A 23803-nucleotide genomic window follows, 5' to 3' on the forward strand; every position below is an offset into this window, starting at 1 on the left:
AAAACAATGACGGAACAACGTACGATTAATGACGTCATGTTGGCCATTTTAGCTTAAAGACACTGCTTCGCCCCTTCGCTAAAACCACAAGGTTAAGTATGGATAAAAATTGGATTGTTACATTTATGATGCAGCCCGCTGAAACACTCTTGAAACACTCGGACACTCTTGCCTAAAATCAGTGCAAAACAGAGACTCGTGAAATATTCTCTTTGTGGCAAATATCTACATAAAGGCATTCATTGACAATTGTGCCAATGAGAGTGAGTTTGACTATTTGTCGTATTTAACAGTATTTCAGTTATACAATATGGGGTGTGATTTGGGAAGGCCGAAAGTGATGCGGGTCTTAGATAACTTTAACAACTTTGGTGAAATCCACGATCTTGTGCCATGGTGCTGACAAACTTCGGGAATCGGGAATTCGAACCCACGATCATAGGAATAATTCTTTCTCACCGGACTCACGATTAGTAGTATTTTGTTATGTTTTTTTTTTTGTTGTTGTTGTTTAACGCCTCACTCAGCAATATTCCAGCTATATGACGGCAGTCTGTAAATTATCGAGTCTGAACCAGACAATCCAGTGACTGACATCATGAGCAACGATCCACGCAATTGGGAATACGATGACATCCACCAACCAAGTCAGCGAGCGTGACCACAGGATCCCGTTAGTCGCCTCTTACGACAAGCATAGTCGCTTTTTCCGGCAAGCATGGGTTGCTAAAGACTGATTAGTAGTAGTAGCAGCAGTAGTAGTAGTAGTAGTAGTAGTAGTAGTTGCTGTTGTTGTAGTAGTAGGTGTAAAATAATGTCCCACTGAACTAAAAAGACATCAATACCCCGATTATTACAGTCACAAGTATCACAGCCAATAGAAAAACAACAAAACATATTTTGTTCAGAAATTCAGCGACCACCGGCCAAGTCAATGGTACATTTTCACGACCTTTGCCCCTGGTACTCATATCACTTTTGTTGAATAGTTCGGATTCCTCGTTACTTTTCATCCTCTCAGGCGCTAAGTCCTGGCGCTTAGCTGCAAGCCACGTCATCCACCTGGGAACGCGGTGTTCGGGTGGGAGTCTGTATATGCACAAAATGATGACGTTGCCTACTACAGAGAGGAAGCTGATAAAACTTTGTATGGATGCCAGTAACACTGAAACAAAAACAGGTAGTATTATACACAGTTATCTTGTGTCAGTGAAAGGTTTTAAAAAATAAACAAAGTAATTATAATGTGTAATGCTATAACATGGCTAACCGGGACCCTGTTAGTTTGGAAAGCCCGAAATCGGGTCCTCCGAAAGCGCTCGTTAAATCTTCGACATCATCATCATCATCATCATCATCATCATCATCAACGTACTATCCCGGACAATTTGACTGACCATGATACTCTCCGGAAAAGTTACTCTCGGCCAATATATACCCAAAGGAATATCACTCACGCGGACGACTTCACTGTGCACCACGCCGCCCGGATTAACGATGTTTCACGGTTTATCGGAATATTTCATAGATAAAAGATCGACCCAAGCATGAAATTGTGCAGTTTGTATCTATCAGATATGCAGAGCCGAAACACCTAGCTACTCAGATTTACGGGTTCTTTCAATGAATGGAGTACCCGGCCTGTGCACAGGGCAAAGACAGTTCTACATTCATGAACAAGGGGCAGATAATCTATAACTCCGAGGAGGTATCACCTATGTGACCCATCGTCAGTATAACAGTGAGTGAGTGAGTTGGGTTTAACGCCGCTTTTAACAGTATTCCAGTTACACCACGGCGTGTCAGCTTAATGTGGGAGGAAAGCCCGACGTGATGCAGGTCTCAGACGTTTAACGCTTCGGTGAAACCCACGAGCACGGGTATGGTGCTGACAAACCTAGAAACATAATCGGGGCGAACCGGGATTCGAACCCACAATCACAGGTTTCTGGCGAGCCCAAGGGGCGCAACTCTGCACAGCGAAACGCGGCGCCTTAGACGACTGGGCCACCCGTGCCCCCCGTCAGTATAACAAAGACCATGAGGAAGTTAGATATAAAACATGTCCCCCCAAAACGAAACTTCACTGAAGTGGACCTTTTAAACCGATTACGTAAGGCTATCTGTTTGTGACATCCTTAACTATAGTGAGCGGGTGAGTTAGGATTGGCGTCGCTTTGAACTGTATTCCATTTATATCATAGCTTGTAAGCTTGACGGGAAGGAAAAGAGGAAGTGATGCAGGTCTTAGACGTTTACCACTTTGGTGAAACCTTTGAGTATGGTGCAGACAAACCAAGAAGCAAAATCGGTGCGAACCGGTTCTGAACGAGAGATGATCATGATATTTAGCAGTGAAAAGCGCAATGTGATTGTATGCCGCTTAGACTTAGCCTGGGAATCGCTAAAATGCTCAGGTTATTAAACAAGCTTTTACAACAAATGATTCAAGTTATAGAATTGACGGCAAAATATTGCCATGTGGATGACATCCTACATATAAACACAAATATTTGTTTAGCATGCAAAGTTTACCTTTTGCCATTCTTCTTTGATCATGTTTCCTTAATATTTCATTAATAACGAAGTTTGATTACGTAATTATATGGTAATTCAGCTGACATAAACGTACTATGTCACAGCTAATACGTTGTGTTATATCTCTATTAGGAATCTTGCAATTCAATTGGTTAATCCTTACCAGGTAACGAAACAATAAATTTCAATGTTGACCCCACATCATGTGACAGACACTGACCTCGAGTATTGACTCGTCACATGATCAGTATTGGCCTGTCACGTGATGAATATTCACTCGTCTGCTAGAAAACAAGATGGCGTCTGGCACGTAAACATATTACGGTTCTCAGCTTACAGGGGACGGCTTAAATGCTTCATAAACTTTAAAGTGAATTTCGGTATAACAAAACTTATGAATACTCTTGGAGAGGTCAATATACGAACATATTGACCCTCAGTCCCGACCACCTCAGGGGCTCATTCGAGCAGTATCAGGGGACACCTGGTGGCCTTCATATATCGCACCCGATACTTCAAATTGACGAGCGAAATATTAAACCACTAGGCCAAGTCATCAATAAGTAACAGGGGACAGATTATTCATATACAGCGTTACGTACCAAACCGTGAGACATGGTTCGACAGCTTAGGCAACGTGTCATAGATGGACGACATGAACACAAAGACTGATAGTAGAGATGTGATGGCCAGGGTCGTCTTCTCCCCACTGTCTGCAGGAACCAGGAAACTCAGAGGACTCAGCAAGGGGAACACCAGCAGTGGGGACACCAGACACAGCCAGAAGAAGGTTGTCTTCCGCTTAAGAACGACGAAAAAATCTAAACCCTCTAGTGTTTCATTTTCAATATCAGTCATTGTGTGCGATGTTGAATTCACCCATCCAGTGATCAAATGAAACTCTCCATTTTGAATATACGCCTGCAGAGATACACCCGTTGTCGAAGTCGTGAGTTGATGCACATTTGTTGTCATCCATGAAAGTATGTTTATAGAGCACACTTGTGTGTCGAATGGGAAGTATGTAATGTCGACGTTGCAGGTTGTTGTGGCGACGTACCCTGGTTCCCAAATGACCTTGCCGTTCGATTTGATTAGAACCAAACTTTTGTCGTCTCCCATACGCTTCTTTAAACTAACACTGCAACACCAATGTCACGTATACACATCAAATAAATAACATCTAACTATAATAATTATAGTAATATAAATAATAATAATAATTAAAAGCGACAAAACCATTTCCATATTCATAAGAAATCTCGATTGTACAAATCCGACTGTATCATGAGCATGTGTTTATGAATCACCATCAAATAGTGATGGCACCAGGGCCCACTTGCACAAAGCGATCTTAGCGCTAATCCTATCGTATGCCTATGTTAAAGTATGGGAGTTAAGATCATCTTAGCGCTAAGATCGCTTTGTGCAAATGGGCCCAGGTGTTCGCGAAAAGGTGAGCGTATCCTGCCCCATTCGGAGGCACCCGTCACAAACACATGCAACGGCAAGTCAGTTGTTCACCTGAAAAAAATTCAAGTCAAAATAGGGAACTGCATCAACATCATTTTTGTCAATGATGCGTCAAATTTGGAAATGTCCTCCACATGTCTACCATAAACCTTTTTGAAAGCTATACTGAGGTCTTGAATGTTGTAACCTTGATCAAACTTCTGAGCAAGAGTCGTGTGACGCTTTTTGTATTCTTGGTACAAACAGCATGCTCGATTGTATCTCAAATGTTGTGAAATGTAAATGCCAAAGCCTGGAGCTGCTGGAATGCTCGACAGAAATGGAAAGTTGACTATTGAAAATTTGAAGTCATCCCTCTTGCCATAGTGTCTTGTTTTTGGACTCTTAATGCATTGATCCATATATGAAACAGATGAGGCGGTCTCACTGGTCTCCTTTATTACTTGTTCAGGGGGAAGGAAATTGGATACTAGTACTTGATGGTTATAAGAAATCCATTACTCAATTTTAAGAGTCCACTGCATGATTCATAAAGCATGTTTATGAATCACAGTCAAATAGTGATGAATCCAGGTTTTCGCGAAAATGTGAGCGTATCCTGATTCACCCGTCCCAAACACATGCAAGGGCAAGTCAAATGTTTACCTGAACATAATATATGTCCAAATAGGGTATTGCATCGAACATCATTCTGTTCACTGATCACATTTGGAACTATCCTCCACATGTCTACGATAAACCGTTTTGAAAGCTTTACAAAGGCACTGAATGCTATAACCCCGATCAAAAGAACCTTTAGGCAAGAGTCGTACGGAGGTATCTAATTTATCACTGATATGTATTTTCTGTATTATTTCAGGTCTTGGTTAAACGTATTTAGGGCCTACTTCCTGGCTCTAGTGGACCTGAACGTTTGGCCGTGATAAGTTTGTTCTCGTTATTCTTTCTCCTTCTATGTGGTCAGGTCAAGACAGACATGAATTCACATCTAGCAGCTGCCACATCTGCTTTGCATCACGATCAGCTTGTCATCAGCTCTGCCTAAAGAGTTCAATGTTTGAAAACAGAAAAATCACTTTTTTTCAGTATTTAGTCAATTTCTAAAAAATATAGTGAATCAGTATTGGTGAAAGTAATCATTATTGCATTGAATTACTTACTCATTGTCAATGACGTAATCAGGTGTCCATATCATGTTTGCAGCGTAAGTAATGTATTCCACATCCCCATATTCCTCTGGTGTCCATACCAGAAACTCGTCCATCCAGGTCTGAGTCGGGAAATGTTCAAACAAATATATTACAGATAACGCGAGTAATGTAAACGTTAGGAAGATATAATGGTTACATAAGCTTCAGAAGGCCTTTCTGTTTGGTGAGATATATGAGGGTTTAACGTCGCGTTCAAGGTTATTGCATTTCCATAGCAACGTGCATGCGCGTGTGTATGCAGCTGCAAGTTCTTGTCCCAACTTATATGCCAGTTTGATAGTACTAGCCCACTGAGACACCATGCCGCAGTTTAACATGGCTAACCCTCAGACACAGTAAACTGACTCCTAGTCGAACAGTTCTTGTTTTATCCCCTTAATGCCGAAAGCCAGGCAGGGTACTATCTTTTTACGTCTATTGGTATGACGCGTCCACGGGTTCCTCTCACAAAGCTTGATGGTGATGATAATGTTATTTTGACTAAAGTATGCTCAGCTTCAGTGCCCGTGTAAAGGTCGGGCCAAATAAAAAGCAGCACGTCAAAGCAACGTGTGTTTACCCCACACTGATGATGAGGCAGCACAAACAAAACCACTAGATGTGGATACATAGAAGATGGGAGGATACAATAAGACTTCGGGTTACATCGTAAAATCCAAGAGTGAGTGAGTATGGGTTTACGCCGCTTTTAGCAATATTCCAGCAATATCACGGCGGGGGACACCAGAAATGGGCTTCACACGGTGTACCCATGTCGGGAATCGAACCCGGGTCTTTGGCGTGACGAGCGAACGCTTTTACCACTAGGCTACCCGACCGCCCCTTAAAATCCAAGAAAAACAAGTAACAGATTTCTGATTTAAGTTATATACACAGACACACATATGAACATCAAATGACATAACATCAATAGATGAGGAAAAGTCTTTTAAAAGGGAAGCACGCGAGGTATGCATTGAACAATATTCAAGTTAACTAAAAGTGGTACATCCTAACAGAAATACCACATGGTTGGATTGTTCGATCAGTAAACGAATACTGACTAGTATGAATGATTGGAGGCTCTGTTTGTTTTCATATTTGGCATGCGCAGTAGACGATCGCGACCAGAAGGTAAAAAAGCTCATAGTCCGAAAACAAGAACTGTCACTTAAAATATTGTGCCCGTTTATTACAATTTGCTGCTCATAATACATGTCGATATTTTGTCAAAGGAAATTATGTGCGAGAATTTTTTACAATTTTGTGATTTATATGTTTGTTTAAAACAGGCAGACCCCCATACCAGCAGTGGAAACTGAAGGTAAAATTCTTTGTATAAAGGTTTTATGAAACGAGGACATAAAAGTAGGATCAATAATAACATGCCTAAAGCGACGAAGAAATAAAGTTTTCACTGGCCCTTAACAAGAGAGTACTCTACTGTTACAGGCCAAAATACCATGAACAGAAAACGACTGGAAAATATACAAACCATACTGCAGTTCCTTTAAAAGAGATCATAACAACTAAAGTAGTTGGTTGTTTGTTTGTTGTCTTACGCCGCACTCAGCAATATTCCAGCTATATGACGGCGGTCTGTAATTAATCGAGTCTGGACCAGACAATCCAGTGACTGACATCATGAGCATCGATCAACCAAGTCAGCGTGCCTGACCCCTCGATCCCGTTAGTCGCCTCTAACGACAAGCAAAGTCGCCTTGTACCACAAGTATTGGTTGCTGAAGACCCATTCTTACCCGGATCTCCACGGGTCACAACCAAAGTAAAGAGTAACCAAAAGATAGTTTGCGAATAAAAAAATGAATGTAGTACACCAGTTACCAGTTGTTTTGTGATATCTCAACTTATATTAACAAAGTTGTCTATCTGTCTGGAATTGAGGTCACAAGTAGGGGATTCTCCTTCGCGTTTGGGCAGAAAAAAAACATGTTTATTTTATTTTTTAAATGTTATTGCTTTCGCGTTGCGTCAGAGTGGGTAACATGACTACCGAAGCGAGTATGTTTGCTGCCGGTGCACCGCGCGACTTTAGCGTGGCTCGTCCTTTACAAGAAAGAATACATTATTTTGTATCCCAAGATTCGCGTTATCTCGCACAAGCACATGACAAAGTCCACATGCGCTTCTCATTAGTGGCAGGTATTTACCGGCAACAATTCCAAGATGCTGATATGTTTAGCGATAGAAGCAATCTGTCATTTGAGAGAGCTGTGTGTTTGTTGTTGAAAAGACTTTATCATATTTACAGATAATTCTATTATACCTCACAGTATAACATCACCACATATACTAGTACCTCAATATAGGGTAGTCATATACGTATCACTTTCGTAACAATTACAGAAGTGACATACAATAATTAATATCAACAAGAATAAATGTCTGTGTGTAGTCTGATCAATGAGTGTCCTTTTTAAATAGGACCCTACTCTCAAAGCAGGGCAAGTTTTGTTTGTTTGTTGTTTAACGCCGCACTCAGCAATTTTCCAGCTATATGACGGCGGTCTGTAAATAATCGCGTCTGGACCAGACAGTCCAGTGATTGACATGAGCATCGATCTACGCAATTGGGATCGATGACATGCATGAACCACGTCAGCGAACATGACCACCCGATCCCGTTAGTCGCCTATTACGACAAGCATAGTCGCCTTTTACGGCAAGCATGGGTTGCTGAAGACCTATTCTAACCCGGATCTTCACGGGTCAGCAGGGCAAGTACCCTTGCTCTATTGGCATCTGTGACAAAAGAGCATCATCCTTATATACGTTCAGTATTCCATTGGTGTCAATGGTTAATGCAGATGTCGGTGTGCTTCCCAAATAAGCCAACAATTGTATCAAATTTTGCACATTTGTAAAAAGTATGAGGAGTTTTTTTCAAATATGTAATGTCAATAATAACAGAAACTAGAACTACAACTACTATATGAACGGGACACGGGTGGCCCAGTCGTCTAAGGCCCCGCAATTCGCTATGACACAGCTGTGTCCCTAGGGCACGCCAGAAACCTAAGATCGTGGGTTCGAATCCCGTTTTTCACCAGTTATGTTTCTAGGTTTGTGAGCACCATACCCGTGATACCAATGAGGTAACGTCTGAAACCTGCATCACTCCAAACGACGCGGACACTGTTGGTATATGTATGAGAGGTACTGTTCGAATAAGGACTTGTCTTAAGACTAAAGTATAGTCCTTAATCTTGACATCCCTTTGTGTGTTTCTTCTTTCCAAACGCAGACACCTTCCTAATATTGTTTCGATCTGATAAGAGTCGAATATAAATGCTACTCACAATGCTGAAAAATCCCAACGACTTCATTGTTTCCGTTTTCATGTCCTGCAAGAGATATTCATAAGATGATACATTTCAAATGCAATTCTTTTCAAAGTGTTTTGACATCAATATTATCGATTTAAGTAGGGAAAGTGAGAGTTTTATCGGTGTATTGCCATTTTTATCGACGACTGTTCATATATACTAACGGAAAAAGCAACTGTGTTTCATATAAAGTTCAATAAAAATAAATATATTCTGAAAATATATAATGTTTATCGAGACCCAATATTTTTGGAGAGGTTAAGTACAGCAGAGCAACACTCATGACTTGCCACGGGCCGGTCATCCACGTGTGACGTCACGTCAACCACATGCGGTTGGTGCATCTATGGAATCGGGACCAAGCTGCCACATTAACAGCTCGAGCAATCATGAGTAGAGACCAATTGGTGGAAGAACCGTACTGAAATGCTTGAGGGAGCACAACAAATAACCACTTATTATATTGTTATGTTCATTTGCACCACATTTTATGAAGCACAGCTATTTTTCCGTTAATATATGTTGAAATCAAAGGACAAGCCAGTGTGATTTGATGTATCATCCACTGCAATTATAAATATGAAATAGAACATTTGCCTTGATGTGAATGTTAAGGATCATATTGGTAATTATGATGTAAATTTGAACATTGAAACCTAAAGTCAACACGGATAACCAAAGGAAAATAAGAAACAAGTATGTCTCCTTCTAGAGGCATTTAGAAGTTGGAGTACTAAGTAAGGATAAGATATATGGACGAACAACTTTTTTATTACAGCGACGTTTCGGTGTAGGTTGTAACACCGTTATCAAGCAAGTGATGTACAGAGTATGGTTGGCAGGTATATATATATACAGGATAGGAGGCAGAGTTTATACGGTTGAGGAGGTTTAAGATGCAGTTACACTGAAGTGGAGAAGCCGGTTATGAACACAGAAGGTAAAACATATTGGCCGATGAAGCCAGTAATGTAAACAAACAAAAGGATTATGACTGATTGGCGTCGTTGATGAGTTGGTGGTACGCCGGTGGTATGTAGCCTTGGTCACGGTTGATTGATGGTTGGAGTCTTTTGATGTTGATGACTTCTTGTAGTTTGTTTTTTCTATTTTGAAGTGTTTGCGGTTCGTGGTGAGGGCTTTGACTTAATCCCACTGGATGCTGTGGCTTAGGTTGTCACGGATATGGTCTGATAGAGCTGATTTAGAGTCATGTTTGGAGACAGAACTATGATGTTCCTTAATTAAAGTACATGTGTCTTATCCTTACTAAGTAATATCTCCGACGAATGCCATTATTCGACAAATGTAGGATGCATAAGATATGATTTAAGCCTGCCATTTAGATAAATGGGTGTGGTCCCAAGCCTTCGCATACAGTATCTTTGTCTGTTAACTGCATAGGTCCATTTAGAAGGAGTTATATTGTTCCGTGAGTGTGCAGAATATTTGAACAATATTAAGTGACACCAGATGAAATGTAAATAACGTGTTCATAAGGGAAGCTGTGTGAATATGGCTATACACATGTAATGCTACCTGGAGAAATATACAATACTAGGGCCGATCATTTGACGTTCTTGGGAGTTGGGTGTGTGTAGGGGCTCTTGGATAATTCGTTTTCAAGTTTTACACACATAAAACAATCGGTGTAATGGCACGGTGATTTTTATGAAAATAATGTATTGTGGTTAAAAAAAAATGTTTGTCTCTCCCTTTAAGACAAGAAGAGTGATGCCCGCCTCCAGCTCCAGGATATTTAATATTCTTACTTAATACATGTAATTGCGAGTCAAGAGTCATGATCTGTTCGTGGAATTGTAAATTACGACTATCTTTCCGACTTACCAGACTCTGCATCTGTTCCATAACGAGCACTACGTTCACACTGATTGGCATGTCCTGGTCGTGTGTGGGCCTGATAAATACACTGTAGTTGTGGAACAAGGTGTTCAGTAGTCGGTGTGTATCTTCTTGAGACGCCGTGTCAACTGTAATAAAACAACATTTCAAAACAAAATGGACACACTGTATATTTCCTACACTGTTATGTTTGTTGATCATTGCGTAACATTAAAGTGTCAAGTTAAAGAGGCGTTATAAAAGTTTATTTAATGGTTTGTTTCTTGTTTATTGCCACAATCAACAATATTCAAGCTAAATGACAGTGGTCTGTAAATAATCGAGTCTGGACCAGACAATCCAGTGATTGACATCATGAACATCGATCCACGCAATTAGAATCGATGACATGCATCAACCAAGTCAGCGAGCCTGACCACCTGATCCCGTTAGTCGCCTTTTGCGACAAGCATAGTCGCCTTTTACGGCAAGCATGGGTTGCTGAAGACCTATTCTAACCCGGATCTTCACGGGTCAGCAGGGCAAGTACCCTTGCTCTATTGGCATCTGTGACAAAAGAGCATCATCCTTATATACGTTCAGTATTCCATTGGTGTCAATGGTTAATGCAGATGTCGGTGTGCTTCCCAAATAAGCCAACAATTGTATCAATATTGTATATCAGCATCGGGGACATGCATCAACCAAGTCAGCGAGCCTGACAACCTTATACCGTTAGTCGCCTCTAACGACAAGCATTGGTTGCTGAAGACTAATTCTAACCCTGATCTTCATGGGATCGGTAAATGGAAGGAAGACAATGGTTTCCAGCTTACAGTATCCTACCCAGACATTTACTCCTGATATAAAACTCTCAGAACTGTGACTCCTGGACGAACATGGTGTTCTTTGACAGCAGATCTTGGAACTGGTACCCAGGTGAGTGTAGTCATGATACAATTACTTCCCCACTTGTCATGAGTTGGAACACAGTTCTATGAACATATAAGGATTGTTTATCTTCCTTTAGTGTTCCAGGAATGAGTTCGAATCCAATCTGAAAAGGTCCATATTTACAAAACCAATCTCTTCTGGTTTTAAGGTACATTTATACAGAATTGTTCCCTGGCGTCGATTGTTCCAATAGTTTGATAACCTGTCGGTAAAAAGACAGAAAAACAATTAGAGTTAAACGCTTTCGTAATCATTAGAATGTTTAAGCTCACCTCCAAACTTGACCCATGATATGAGCGCTATAACCCTGGCCACATGTCGTATATCCATGATCTGTGTATCGTCTTGCCACTACGGTTTCCCAGTGAGGATGTGAATGGTCGTCTCTCAGTGCCTCGCTGTTGTGACTGGCATGAATAATAAAACCGATGGGGAAGCATTTCAAATGAACCGTTTACCGTCGCATAACAACTAACTATCAGACGGTGGCTTGTAAATATTTGACTTCGAGAGCATCAATCTGCACAATCCACAGTGCATATATAGTTATTGAATAGTGTAACGTTAGCTTCAAATGGATTCTGCTTTTAGCCGACATTTCATATGATTGCAGAAGGGTCTCTGTAGGTTTCACTTTGTCTGAAGCGCAAAAGTTGCGCTATACCCTTGGCGCGCGCATTATAGTGCTGTCCGTTTGGTATTGTGTATGAAATCCTGAAATATGTGCATTATCAGTAAATATTTTTAAAACTCTCATTCAAATGTTTTATTGTGATAACGCGATTGAAAAGATTGGATTCAATAATGAAATTAATGTCATATTTACAGAAATGAAGTTAGGCTGACCATATATTCCCTCTACCAGTCAATATTTCTGACAGAATACCAAACCTAAGGCGTTGCGGTTGTGAGGAAACCTTTTCATACATGACGTGGTGACTGTCAATGCTTTGACTGTATGGACGTATACAGTGTAACACCGTCACATTGACTTTATTTAATACAACTTTGAAGGGAACATGATCACCAATAATGACCAATCTGAATTAATCATTGATCGTTATCATTCATATTCAAACAGGTTGAAAGAAACATTATTAATATATTTTGAATGATTGGGATAAATTTTAAAACTGAACTTGATACTTTCCAGTGAAGGTCTTCAGCAACCCATGCCTGCCGTAAATTGCGACTATGCTTGTCGTAAGAGGCGACTATCGGGATCGGGTGGTCAGATTCGCTGACTTGGTTGATGCATGACATCGTATCCCAATTGCGTGGATCGATGCTCATGATGTCAATCACTAGACTGTCTGGTCCGTACGCGATTATTTACAGACCGCCGTCATATAGTTTGAATACTGATGAATGCGGCGTTAAACAACAAACAAACGAAACGAAAACGAAACTTTTCTGTGACAGCCTCTGATGGATCGACACATCGCCTATCAATATTCAAGAGAAGTCAATGACTCTTCTGTCTATTTAACAAAGAAACATTTAAGCGGACAATTCCTCTGTTATACATGAAAGTCACTCCTGTCACAGAAGGGCGGTCTGTAAAAAAACAGAACGGTTGGTGAGATCATCAACAAAAATGACAAATGTGAAGAGCATGCTGTTCTAACTAACAATAAGAAGGTCCGTGAAGCCAGGCATACTGACATATAATCAGCCCTGTTCCCCTGGTTTTCCAGTGCCTGAGCCCTGAATCTAACCGCCACAGAAGAACTTATCAAAGCAGAAGAAGACATTGTATACCTTGTGCATTCTAATGCATGGTTTAAATCTAGATATGACATTAGCTAGCATGTGATCGCTGGAGAAAGTGCACGAATCGATCCAACTTTGCTTCCAGATGAGCGACACAAAGCGGTAGAGGTTATTGTCAGTTACCACCTTGGGCTCCCTAGATCCAAAGTGATCATTGATGATTTTTAGTTTACCGCTTCCGTATTCTACGTTGATTGGTTGTTTTACGCCACACTCAGCAATATTTCAGCTATGTGGCGGCGGTCTGTAAATAGTCGATTCTGGACCAGACAATCCAGTGATTGATATCATGCGCATCAATCCACGCAATTGGGATCGATGACATGCATCAAACCAAGTTAGCGAGTCTGACCACCCGATCCCGTTAGTCGGCTTTTACGACAAACATAGTCGCCTTTTACGGCACGAATGGGTTGGTGAAGTATTCTACGTGCTCTCCTGTTGAATGAAAGAACAGATTCCGCCAACCAAACATATGAAAACAACCAGCAACCTTTGAGTAATTCTTGGGAAATCTTCTTGTCTTCAGATCCTTAAACGTTATTACAAATTTATGTTTGGTTATTGGTAATTTTCCTCACTTGCTTACCCCACAGAGCTTCTGTGCACTTTACACCATTGAACCCCAGCTCTGAATACCCATACACTGTAGGTTTTTTTGTTTTTTGTTTTTTTCTGTAGAAGGTTTGCGTTTCTCTTTCATGATCCTGTGATAGCGGTTTTCCGGATCTGATTTCTGTAGCACAAATGACACCTTTGTCAGTTGAGGAACGATGTCCATCATTATGTGCAAGAAAGAAACAAATCTATAATCTGTGATGTGATCCAAGAAACACAGTGTTTCAACTTCTTGTATTTCTGCAAGTATTTGACTAGTGGTGCCCAAATGTGATATATAGCATAAAGTGCATCACAAAACGCGAGCCATCTGATTTCATAAATTTCGTGACCTTTAACTTGGGGCCATCAAATACTTACCAGATTATATTAGTTTCATTAAAGCAGTTCTGTTTGCTGATTTTGGAACAATACAGATCCTGAAATCTATTCTCAAATGTATCCATTAGGTTTGATGGGAGGGAGTGTTTAAGCCTCTTTTAGCAATTCCAGGAATGTCACGGCAGAGAACACCAGAAATGACCTTACACATTGTAATCATGTGGGGACGACTAGAACCCGGGTATTCAGCGTGACGAGCGAATGCTTTGACCATAAGGCTACCCTACCCTAATTTATGATTCTGTCATCAAGGAAGCCCCGTCATTACCAAACCCGATGATGTTCTTTTCAGCAGGTACTGTATGATGATGTTAAGGATCTCAGCTGTGGAAGATGTACCTTCAACTGTAGCATTACCAATGATTGATGGAGTATGGTTTAACGTCGCCTTTAGCAGAGGCTTCAGAGGCTTTTAGAGATGGGCTTTACACACTTTACCCATGTTGGGAATCGAACCCTGGCCTTCGGCGCGACGAGCGAACGCATTAACCTCCAGGCTACCAACCGCCCCCATTACCAACCAAATGGAAGCTATAAGAGTGTCAGCATCCAGTATTCTGGCCTACAGCACCATGGCGTTGGATATTTCGGTACTCCCAGAATACTGATGAATGGAGATGCACTTGCAGTTACGCCAGCTATGCTCTCTTGAAACAAATTAAACCAGTCATCGCTATTTACCAGGTTGCGATCTCGTTTTTTGTCTCCACTGCACCTCGTGGAGGCCGCGGTGAACAACTGACTGCACAACAGATAGGCAGACTGAACCACATACTTTACTGGAAAATAGAACAAAAAGATATGGTTGGATCCTAGGCAATGTAAGCGGGCTCATTATATATTTATTTTTTTCGATCATCACGGGCACTGTGTCCGATTTCGCGAATTTTTTAAAGGAAAGGGGACAGTTTCGACTGTTTCATTTACGATGTCTTTAAAGTGCTCTGCAATAGTTATTGTACAATTAGGAGATAAACATACTGTGCTTTCAATGTAGAGCTAGGTTACCTGTAGATTTAACCGCGCTAAATTGAATTTGGAACCGAACGCGCTGCGTCACAGTCGTATATAGAAAAGCGCCCAAATTCCAAGCTCTCTGTTGTCTCCAAAACGTAAATACATTCCCTTTGTAGATTTTTATCGTGTTTTCTGCACGAAATGTATTGCCACACATCCTTTGAATATTGTAGTAACCGCATCTGTGGATATTGTAACCTGTAATTGTAGATATAATTATTTAGATATGCCTACCGACAATGACTGAAAAAAGTACTATTCTATGAATATTAGCTTCCGCGGTGATGCGGCCGTCAAACCATCTGTTTTAATCAGAGGGGGTTCATTGTGATTTAATAGCCTCTGATTGACCAATCAGAATCGAGTAAATTCCAAATTCATGGTAGAATGTTCTATATATGGTTCAAGTTGTCAAGAAATCTCGATAGACACATGCAGACCGCCATTTTGTTCTATATCCCATGGAAACCCGAATACAGTCGTCTTTCGTTATATACATTCACAGTACACCGACTGATTTGACTGGTCGTCATTTTTCGTGTTTCTTACGGTTTTATTTTCAGCTGAACAATTGCCTTGCTTTTGCGTGTGTTTGTGGCGGATGCCACCGGCAGGATAGTTACGTTAACATTTTCGCGAAAAATATATAGATCTAGATGTTTGAATACTTACTTTATGTATTTGTATTTTTTGTTTTATATCAAAAATATGTTTCGTTTTTGTTGAACATTCAAACCGTATTTGTTTGTTGTTGTTTTTTTATAGTAAAAAATGAATAAATATTTACCTGATATTCCTCAACCTAAACCCTTGAATTGTAGGTTGCACTTTGACCCACAGTCATACTTTTGACACCAATTTCTTGACAAACCAGGAAGTTGAGCAAAGAACGAAATTTCAGCGATGCTACATTGTTTGGACCAGCCACTCCACACCTTCAAACGCACGTATAATCGCATCAGATCGTTTTTAAAACGCATATTCTGTGACCTGTCAGTGAGTGAGCGAGTGAGTTTGGTTTTACGCCGCTTTTAGCAATATTCCAGTAATATCACGGCGGGGAACACCAGAAATGGGCTTCACACATTGTACCCATGTCGGGAATCGAACCCGGGTCTTCGGCGTGACGAGCGAACGCTTTAACCACAAGGCTACCCGACCGCCCCGTGAGGTGTCAGAGTATGGCACTCCGGACAGGTGAAAACCCTCTTTAGATTTTGCAATATCGTTTTAATTTCGCAAGACCTTTTTAAAGTTTGCTTTGTCATGCGAAGTTTAAACATGTGTTGCGAAGTTTAAAAGGTTTTGCGAACTTTAGAAATATCTTGTGAATTCAAAGAGGGTTTCGACACGTCTGGTGTGCCATATTAGAGCATTTAAGTTTCCACTAAGTTTCATGTCCTCATTTGGTCGTTAGTGTTCCGACACTTCAACATTTCTGTCCCGAGTTGTTGTTTGAAAATTGGCATTTCCACGTGTAAATGCGTTATATTTTTTCCTGTTCTCAAGCACAAAATGCACACAATGTCTCCGTTATCGTTTTGTTCTAACCAAGGGTGAGTTTTCGTCACGTCAGTGACAAACCGTACTTTCGTTTCTTTCAGCTGGGGAATTGCTGGTCGCTGCATTTTTCTCGCATGATTCATTATCTGTCGAATCTTCTGTCAATACATGTACTCGTACGCACGATTTACATTAACAAAATCGAACGACGTGCAAATTCGCACTGACTTGGAAGGGTTTGTCATCGCCGCCAGTAGAACTCTTCTGCAGGCTATGCGCCATACAGCCAATAAAAACCGTTCTCGTATATTATAACAAAGGTGACAAGGATCTGACGAATCAGCCATACTTTACGTTCTCAGAATATTTGGAGATATTTTGCCACGAACGTGAAACAATAGAGTTCTTTTTTTGTAATGATGTTAGAACGATATGCCGCACTCGCTTTTATTGACACACTTGTAACGGCAAACACGCTGCGTTGGTTTCAATTTAGCGTCAATTATACATTTTCCGCAATGTCGCAATGCTAAATGCCTAGACGCACCCCTGGAACCATCTTCAAGGTCCACACTGTCATGAAAATGTCGAAAGCTACTGCTATCTTGGCGTTTTAAAAATAGAGAATAACACGCAAAGGGGCCAGCAGAGTTTTGAGACGCCATAATTTGATGGTTTGTATTCTTTTGCAAAGCTTCATGTTAGGCTGTGAAAATTAGGTATGTGATAAAAAACATTGGCTGGGAAAAAATGGATTTAATGCTTCTAGAATATTTTGCTTCACTCAGAAACAGATTTCTGAATCATATGATTTATGGGGAATCAGGAAAAACTCCATTTATCAATAAACTTGACTTACATTTTTATAGCCCAAAGAATTTTTCCAAAGAATACTCGGTTTTTACAGTCCGTGCCTCCAATACGGTTTCATATATCAATCTATTAGAAATAACGACATGGAGAGAGCATAGGCGATTCGTGTCAATGAAATCAGGAAATAACCTACGTTTTACAAACTGCAGTGACTAACGTTTTGCAAGAATTGTGGTCGCACGGCACTAGTCTTCCTCCAACTATAAAATTACGCAGAGATGTCCTATCGAAGGTGTAAAATTAACCTCAAATATTAGACTGGTTTGAAAAAACAGCAACTGCGGAGCGTTGTCCGATATTTTGCAATGTTTTTAATCCTGCACCGATAATCTTTTTTTATTTAACAGCCTTAGGGAAACTACGAGCCAACAAGATACTGCCCTAACATCTGAACAACATAAATATACATTCTATAATGGATATTTTCTTGTGCATAACGTTATATATACAGTCTGACGGATCAGTCTGCTTTTTCTTATTGTTTAGTTAATTGTTAATATTAGGCTGTTATCGTTACTTATCACTTCCATGAGGCATCACGCCTACATTTCCATAAGGGTTTGTTTGTTTGTTGTTTAACGCCGCACTCAGCAATATTCCAGCTATATGACGGCGGTGTGTAAATAATCGAGTCTGGAGTCTGGTGTTTCCCGTGCTTGTCTTTTTAGCTTTGGACGGACACTACTTGCAAGTATATCCCGGGGCAAAGAGATGGACTTTTCCCCCATGCCTATCTTAAGGCATCTCCCCCTTGCAACTTCTTCCGCTAAAATGGTTTGAATAAATGCGTTTACAATGTTTTGTAATAAGACATTTAAGATAAATTGTAGTTTCAATGTTAAACACCTTAACACGAAGATGTTATGTATGTAAGATGTTTTCCTGTTATCTTTGGACATCCACATTGGAGGTATAACAATATTTATAAACGAAAATGATGCATTTCTCCATGATACAACGTCTTACACTCAGATCTCTCAAAGCAGCATTGTAACGTGGTAACGTTAATCTATATTTAATCTGAGAGGTAAACCTGGGGTCAACACGTACAAACAATTACTGGGGAACAACACGTCAAAGCAGTTGAGCAATACCGTGAAAATAGGAGCTATAAATAAAAACCAACTAGTGTCGCACCAGCTGGCCTGCGATTACACACAAGTTGACAAGAAGTAACCATCTAAACATTAAGAAAATAAAGCACTTAGGCAGCAAGAGGTCGTGTATGAATTAAACGCAAACATCTTCAGATTCAGATTCTTTATTCTCCATAGACCACCCACGGTGGTACAAGAGCATACATAAAGTACAGAGATAAATATAATATGTACATCAAGACGGCTGTGTGCATTTAGGTTTAGCATTCAAAGTGTTAAATACAAATAATACATATTTTGATAGACGTTTAAGCTCGTTTAGTTTGGTCGTTGAAAATAGGCTTCTTAATGAAAACCCATTTGACCAAGTTAAATATCTTCTAGGAATAAGTGCAAGTCTTTTGTTATCAAAAGCTGGACATCGAAATATATAATGGAGTTCATCTGCTATTGCTGGGGAGTTACAGAGTGAACATAGACGTTGTTCTCTGGGTACATTATTCCAGCGGCCAGTCTCGACTGGTAAATTGTGGTTATTAGTGCGAAATTGTAAGAGCGGGTAATAAACATATTTAGGTAGGTAGAGATAGTTTTCAAATAATGGCATTTCTTTAAGATATTTATAATAGAAACCTTTTGAACTCAAAAATATTAAACTTCTCCAGGATTGTAGAAAATGATAGGTCAATATTCTTTCCACAGACGAGACTAGCCACTTGGTGTTGAAATTACATGGCATATCGCCTACTTTGGTCAGGCCACAGGAGCTTAATAGACATTCTAAATTACATAACCAAGGGTGAATATTGGAGTTAACGTGAGCATCCATCCTTATGAATTGATATATTAGAGTCGAAAAGTTATTTTGTTGAGATCGTATAATATGTCTATGCCAAAAACCTATAATTCTCTTAGCTACTCTAATATTAAGGGGGCCCTGCCTAATTCTCCATAGACCATAAAAGAAGGAGTTGATAATTTCAAACCAGCCGCTAATTTACGGAATTTTAAATGAACTTTTTCAACCATATTCAAACATTCAAATCCCCACGCTTCGCCGCCGTACAGTAAGATTGGTAACACCATAACATCAAATGCTTTAATAATACAATCGACTGGGAGATTGATATTTCGGACTTTCTTCAGGAGACAGTACATACATTTTGTAGCATTCTCGGTTAAAGTTTTGATGGCAAGTCCAACTTTCCTATGTTTAGTCTACCGTTTCTAATTCTTTATTGTCGAAAATGAAGGGGGCGATTTTTCTCTTTGTAGTACCACTGCCAAACACTACAACTTTAGTTTTAGATATGTTAACCGTTAGTTTCCATTTTCGACAGTATAATAAGAGGGAGTTTAAAGAAGTTTGCAGAGATCCAGGATCGGTACCAAATAGAACTATGTCATCAGCGTACAGCAGTAACAGGAGCTGTACAGAGAGTAAATGTTTCCTCTGACAGGGTTAACTTGACACCTTGACAACAGTTTTCTATCAACCACGGTACGAGATCGTTAAGGAATATTGAAAATAGAAGGGGAGAGAAATTTTCTCCCTGGCGAACGCCAGTGTAACCTGGGAAGAAGTTAGAAGTGTGTTTGTCTATTTGAACACATGACTTAATGTCACTATACATGTTTTTAACTAATGTTAAAAATTTACCCGTAATTCCAAAATTTAACAATTTTGACCAGAGACCCACCCTCCAGACATTATCAAAAGCTTTTGAAAAGTCAATGAATACACAATATAATTTTTCTTTATTATTTTTTTGAATATTCATTAGCATATTCAAAACAAAAATATTATCAATTGTAGAAAATCCCGAAATCCAGCTTGGGCTGGCGATAACATGTTATTCACATTTAAATAGTTAGTTAATCTAGTGTTTAAAATACCAGTAAATAGCTTACCAAGACAACTCAGTAGTTCGATCGGTCGATAAGAAGCAGGGTCTAACGGGTCACCCTTTCTCTTGTATATAGGCTTAATAATACCAGTTGACCATGCATTAGGGAGTATACCCGTGGTGAATACAAGATTGAATAGTGATGTGAGTAGGGGCAGTAACAACTCAAATGCGTCAATCAAATAACTATTATCTATCAAATCAAACCCACAGGCTTTATTTCGTTTCAAAGATCTAATTCCCTCTTTTATTTCTTCTGATGATATAACGTTATTCAGTACAGTAATGCCATAGTTATCTGATTCAGGAACGTCTATTAACTCATCATCATCATCATATCTTGTAGAATTGATGTCCTTAAAAAAATCGTAAAATCTGTCTACATCCGGGATAGGTCCATTATTAGTGTTGTCTGTCCCGTTTAATATTTTCCAGAACTCTTTTGGAGAGGCTTTAGCTTTTCTCCTCAGTTGGGTACTAATTTCGTGTTTGTGTTTATTAATGTGTCTTGTGAGGCACTTTTTATAATTCTTTGCGACTTGGCGATAATGTAATCTATTCCTTTCGGTTTCAAATTTTCTGAAGAGTTTTCTGGTTTTAGAGTAGTTTCTACACATTAACCTGCATTCTTTATTATACCAGGGTTTATTTACCTTATTACTGCTACAATTCTGTTGCCGAGAATGATTAGTGCGCATACCAAAAGTTTCTCGTGCGGCATTGGCGAGCACGTGCGCTAGCCCATCGGCTGACCTATTTATGACAGTTACGGGGTCGTCATGACCGGTGAGTGCTAATTCAGCGAGTTTAGTTATAGCGTTTATTTGATCTGCATCTATGTGTCTACAGAATACCACAGCTTTATCTTGATCATACTTCTTTGGTTTTGTACGTGAATTAGGTTGATTATAGTTTTCATTATCATGAATATATAAATCTTCATTTTCATTATCGTTTCCTGCAGTTGCTAATGTAAAAAGGATTGGGCAATGAACACCAGAATACAATGGCAAGAAGTCACCCACCTCAAAGCTATTAAACAAAGATAAACAAGAAGAGGATGCAAGTTCATAGTCAACAACACTCTTATCTTTACACGTAACGGCTCCGGTAGACCTGTCTTCACCGAGGCGGCCGTTGCATATAAACAGATTTAAAGTTTTACAAAATAATGTCAATCAGCTTTTTACCATGATTATTAACAGTGCAATAGTCACTTGTTGTTCTAACACGGGGGATGTTTAAGTCGTCTAACAATGATTCAGGGTCGTAGACATTTGTCAGGTCATCTATATCCATTTCTACTTCTTCAAGCATGTGTTTATCAAACATAGTATAATCGCTTAGGTTTCCATTAAAATCACCCAATAGTGTAACATATTCAGAAGCAGAGAACATTGACAGTATTGAACGTTCTAGTTGATAAAACATATCGTCAGAACAGAATTTTGACCCTTCTGGGGGCAGATACACCACTCCTAAATACGTATCAAGTTTGCTTTGACCAAAATGACAGTGGGTGACATCAGAGAACAGAGAATTTGCCGCAGAATTCACCACCGTTAAGTGTTTTTGTGTGTGTGATGTATTTTAAATTCTCTACGACTTCAAAAGGAGGGTTAACGAGGAGGGACATTTACGTATATAAATGCATGCAAAACAATCATCTCATCACACGTATGCCTCACTAACCTTTCAGGTCTGACTGCGTCCGATTATGTCCGACTGTACCATAACGTTGACATATTTCTAGAAGTCATCAGCCATCTATTAATCAAGTATTGACCTTCTTCAATGCTTGTAGAGCTCCTCTATATCTGTGTCTCTATGGTATTCTCCTCATGTCATAATGGAATGGGGGACGTGGAGAACAGCGAGGTAGATTTGGGAGTCGTGGTGTAATTGTGTGAGCCATGCTGCAAAAACTCACTGTAACACTGGAGGCACATGTCTGAAGCTGGCATATATATATATAACACAGCAGGGCCTCTAACTCTTGTGTTGCCACTTATTCCACTGAAAACGGCCTCTCGTTAATACTCGTGTATTGCCACTTATTCCTTAATTAATCAATAAAGTTGATGTTTACCTAAAAGATTTCAAATTTCAGGTGCTTCATTGGGATCAACCCCGACCAAGGTTCGAAGGGAAACAAAGGGAAGAAGAAGAAAACACAAATGAATGCAAAAGTGCCTTAATTTGTTGCGTATTAAGCAATCATCAATCATTTGAATGTAAGTCTAGTAGGAGTTTCTTACGCGTGTTACCATAGGTCTAACTGTCATTCAACTATGAAGTTACCCCCCCCCCCCCCCCCCCCTCTCTCTCTCTCTCTCTCTCTCTCAGTTAAATTACCCAGCTTGTAATGTGTGATTATGGTGTTAAGTGTAACATAAATCAAAGGCACATATAATATAAATGCATATAATTAAGGTCTATATGTATAAGGATATAATTAAGGTCTGTTTACATAGTTGTTAGCTGTTAACATAGCATGATGGCGGCTAACGGATGTGAGAAATAGGATCCCTCGACCAAATAAGGCGAGGCCAATATGTCAACTGTACTGGTTACGAGACTGGTAACAGTCTAGTAGTCAGGGATGGCACCCAAGTTTCATTTTACACAAGGATTCTTTCAAAGATTTATCGTACCATCTGTGGTCCAATTTGTGTGCTTCCAAAGATCGAAATCGTGTTGACATAAAACAGTGGAAATGATGTCACATGACGATGTGAAGGGAACCTTTCTCTATGGATCACTGAATGGTAGGCGAACATCTAGTCTCTGAAATGAACACACCGTACAGAATAAACAATAGTTGTTATTTTTTTAAAATAAAAAATGCATAAAAAGGAGCCCATTTTCATTTCCTGATACTGCAGAAATCTAGACTTGACAAATATTATAGACTTGCATGGGCTGTATTTGGTACATTTGTATCAGGGTCTGTAAAACAGACTGGAGGAAGTGGTTTTATAAGGCGCTGCATTCTCGTCTCTAAGGCGTGTCAGAAACCTATGGTCGTCGGTTTGAATTTAAGAATTCCCACAGATTATGTTTCCAGGTTTGTCAGCATCATAAGTTGGTATATCGAACACTGCGTCTTTCTTGTGATGCTTCATGCTGTATCACATTTATCTGCTTGTCTCCTTTTCCGTCATTCACAAGAAGAGGCATTTATACAAATTTGCCTGTAGAGTGGTGTCAGGAGTAATATCATGCTTCTGGGGATTCGGTCTGAAACGGTAACTTTTCTAAATTGTTTATGGGTACCAGTTAGGATGCGA

At 39.8% G+C, this 23803-nt stretch overlaps 1 protein-coding gene across 1 annotated transcript; it reads right to left on the reverse strand.

The window, feature by feature from the left end:
- Positions 1-705: 705 nt before the first annotated feature.
- LOC124134031 (neuronal acetylcholine receptor subunit alpha-3-like) lies at positions 706-22411 on the reverse strand. Its single transcript, XM_046498651.2, has 7 exons — positions 22206-22411; positions 11617-11751; positions 10397-10539; positions 8522-8566; positions 5172-5281; positions 3141-3679; positions 706-1165 (listed from the first exon to the last, which is right to left on the reverse strand). Exons 2-7 carry the CDS (start codon positions 11672-11674, stop codon positions 828-830), a joined length of 1233 nt encoding a protein of 410 aa, XP_046354607.2. The 5' UTR covers positions 11675-11751; positions 22206-22411; the 3' UTR covers positions 706-827.
- Positions 22412-23803: the final 1392 nt, after the last annotated feature.

Source organism: Haliotis rufescens, unplaced genomic scaffold (assembly GCF_023055435.1).
Source record: "Haliotis rufescens isolate VD_foot unplaced genomic scaffold, xgHalRufe1.0.p SCAF_17, whole genome shotgun sequence".
NCBI classification, from domain to species: Eukaryota; Metazoa; Mollusca; class Gastropoda; order Lepetellida; family Haliotidae; genus Haliotis; species Haliotis rufescens.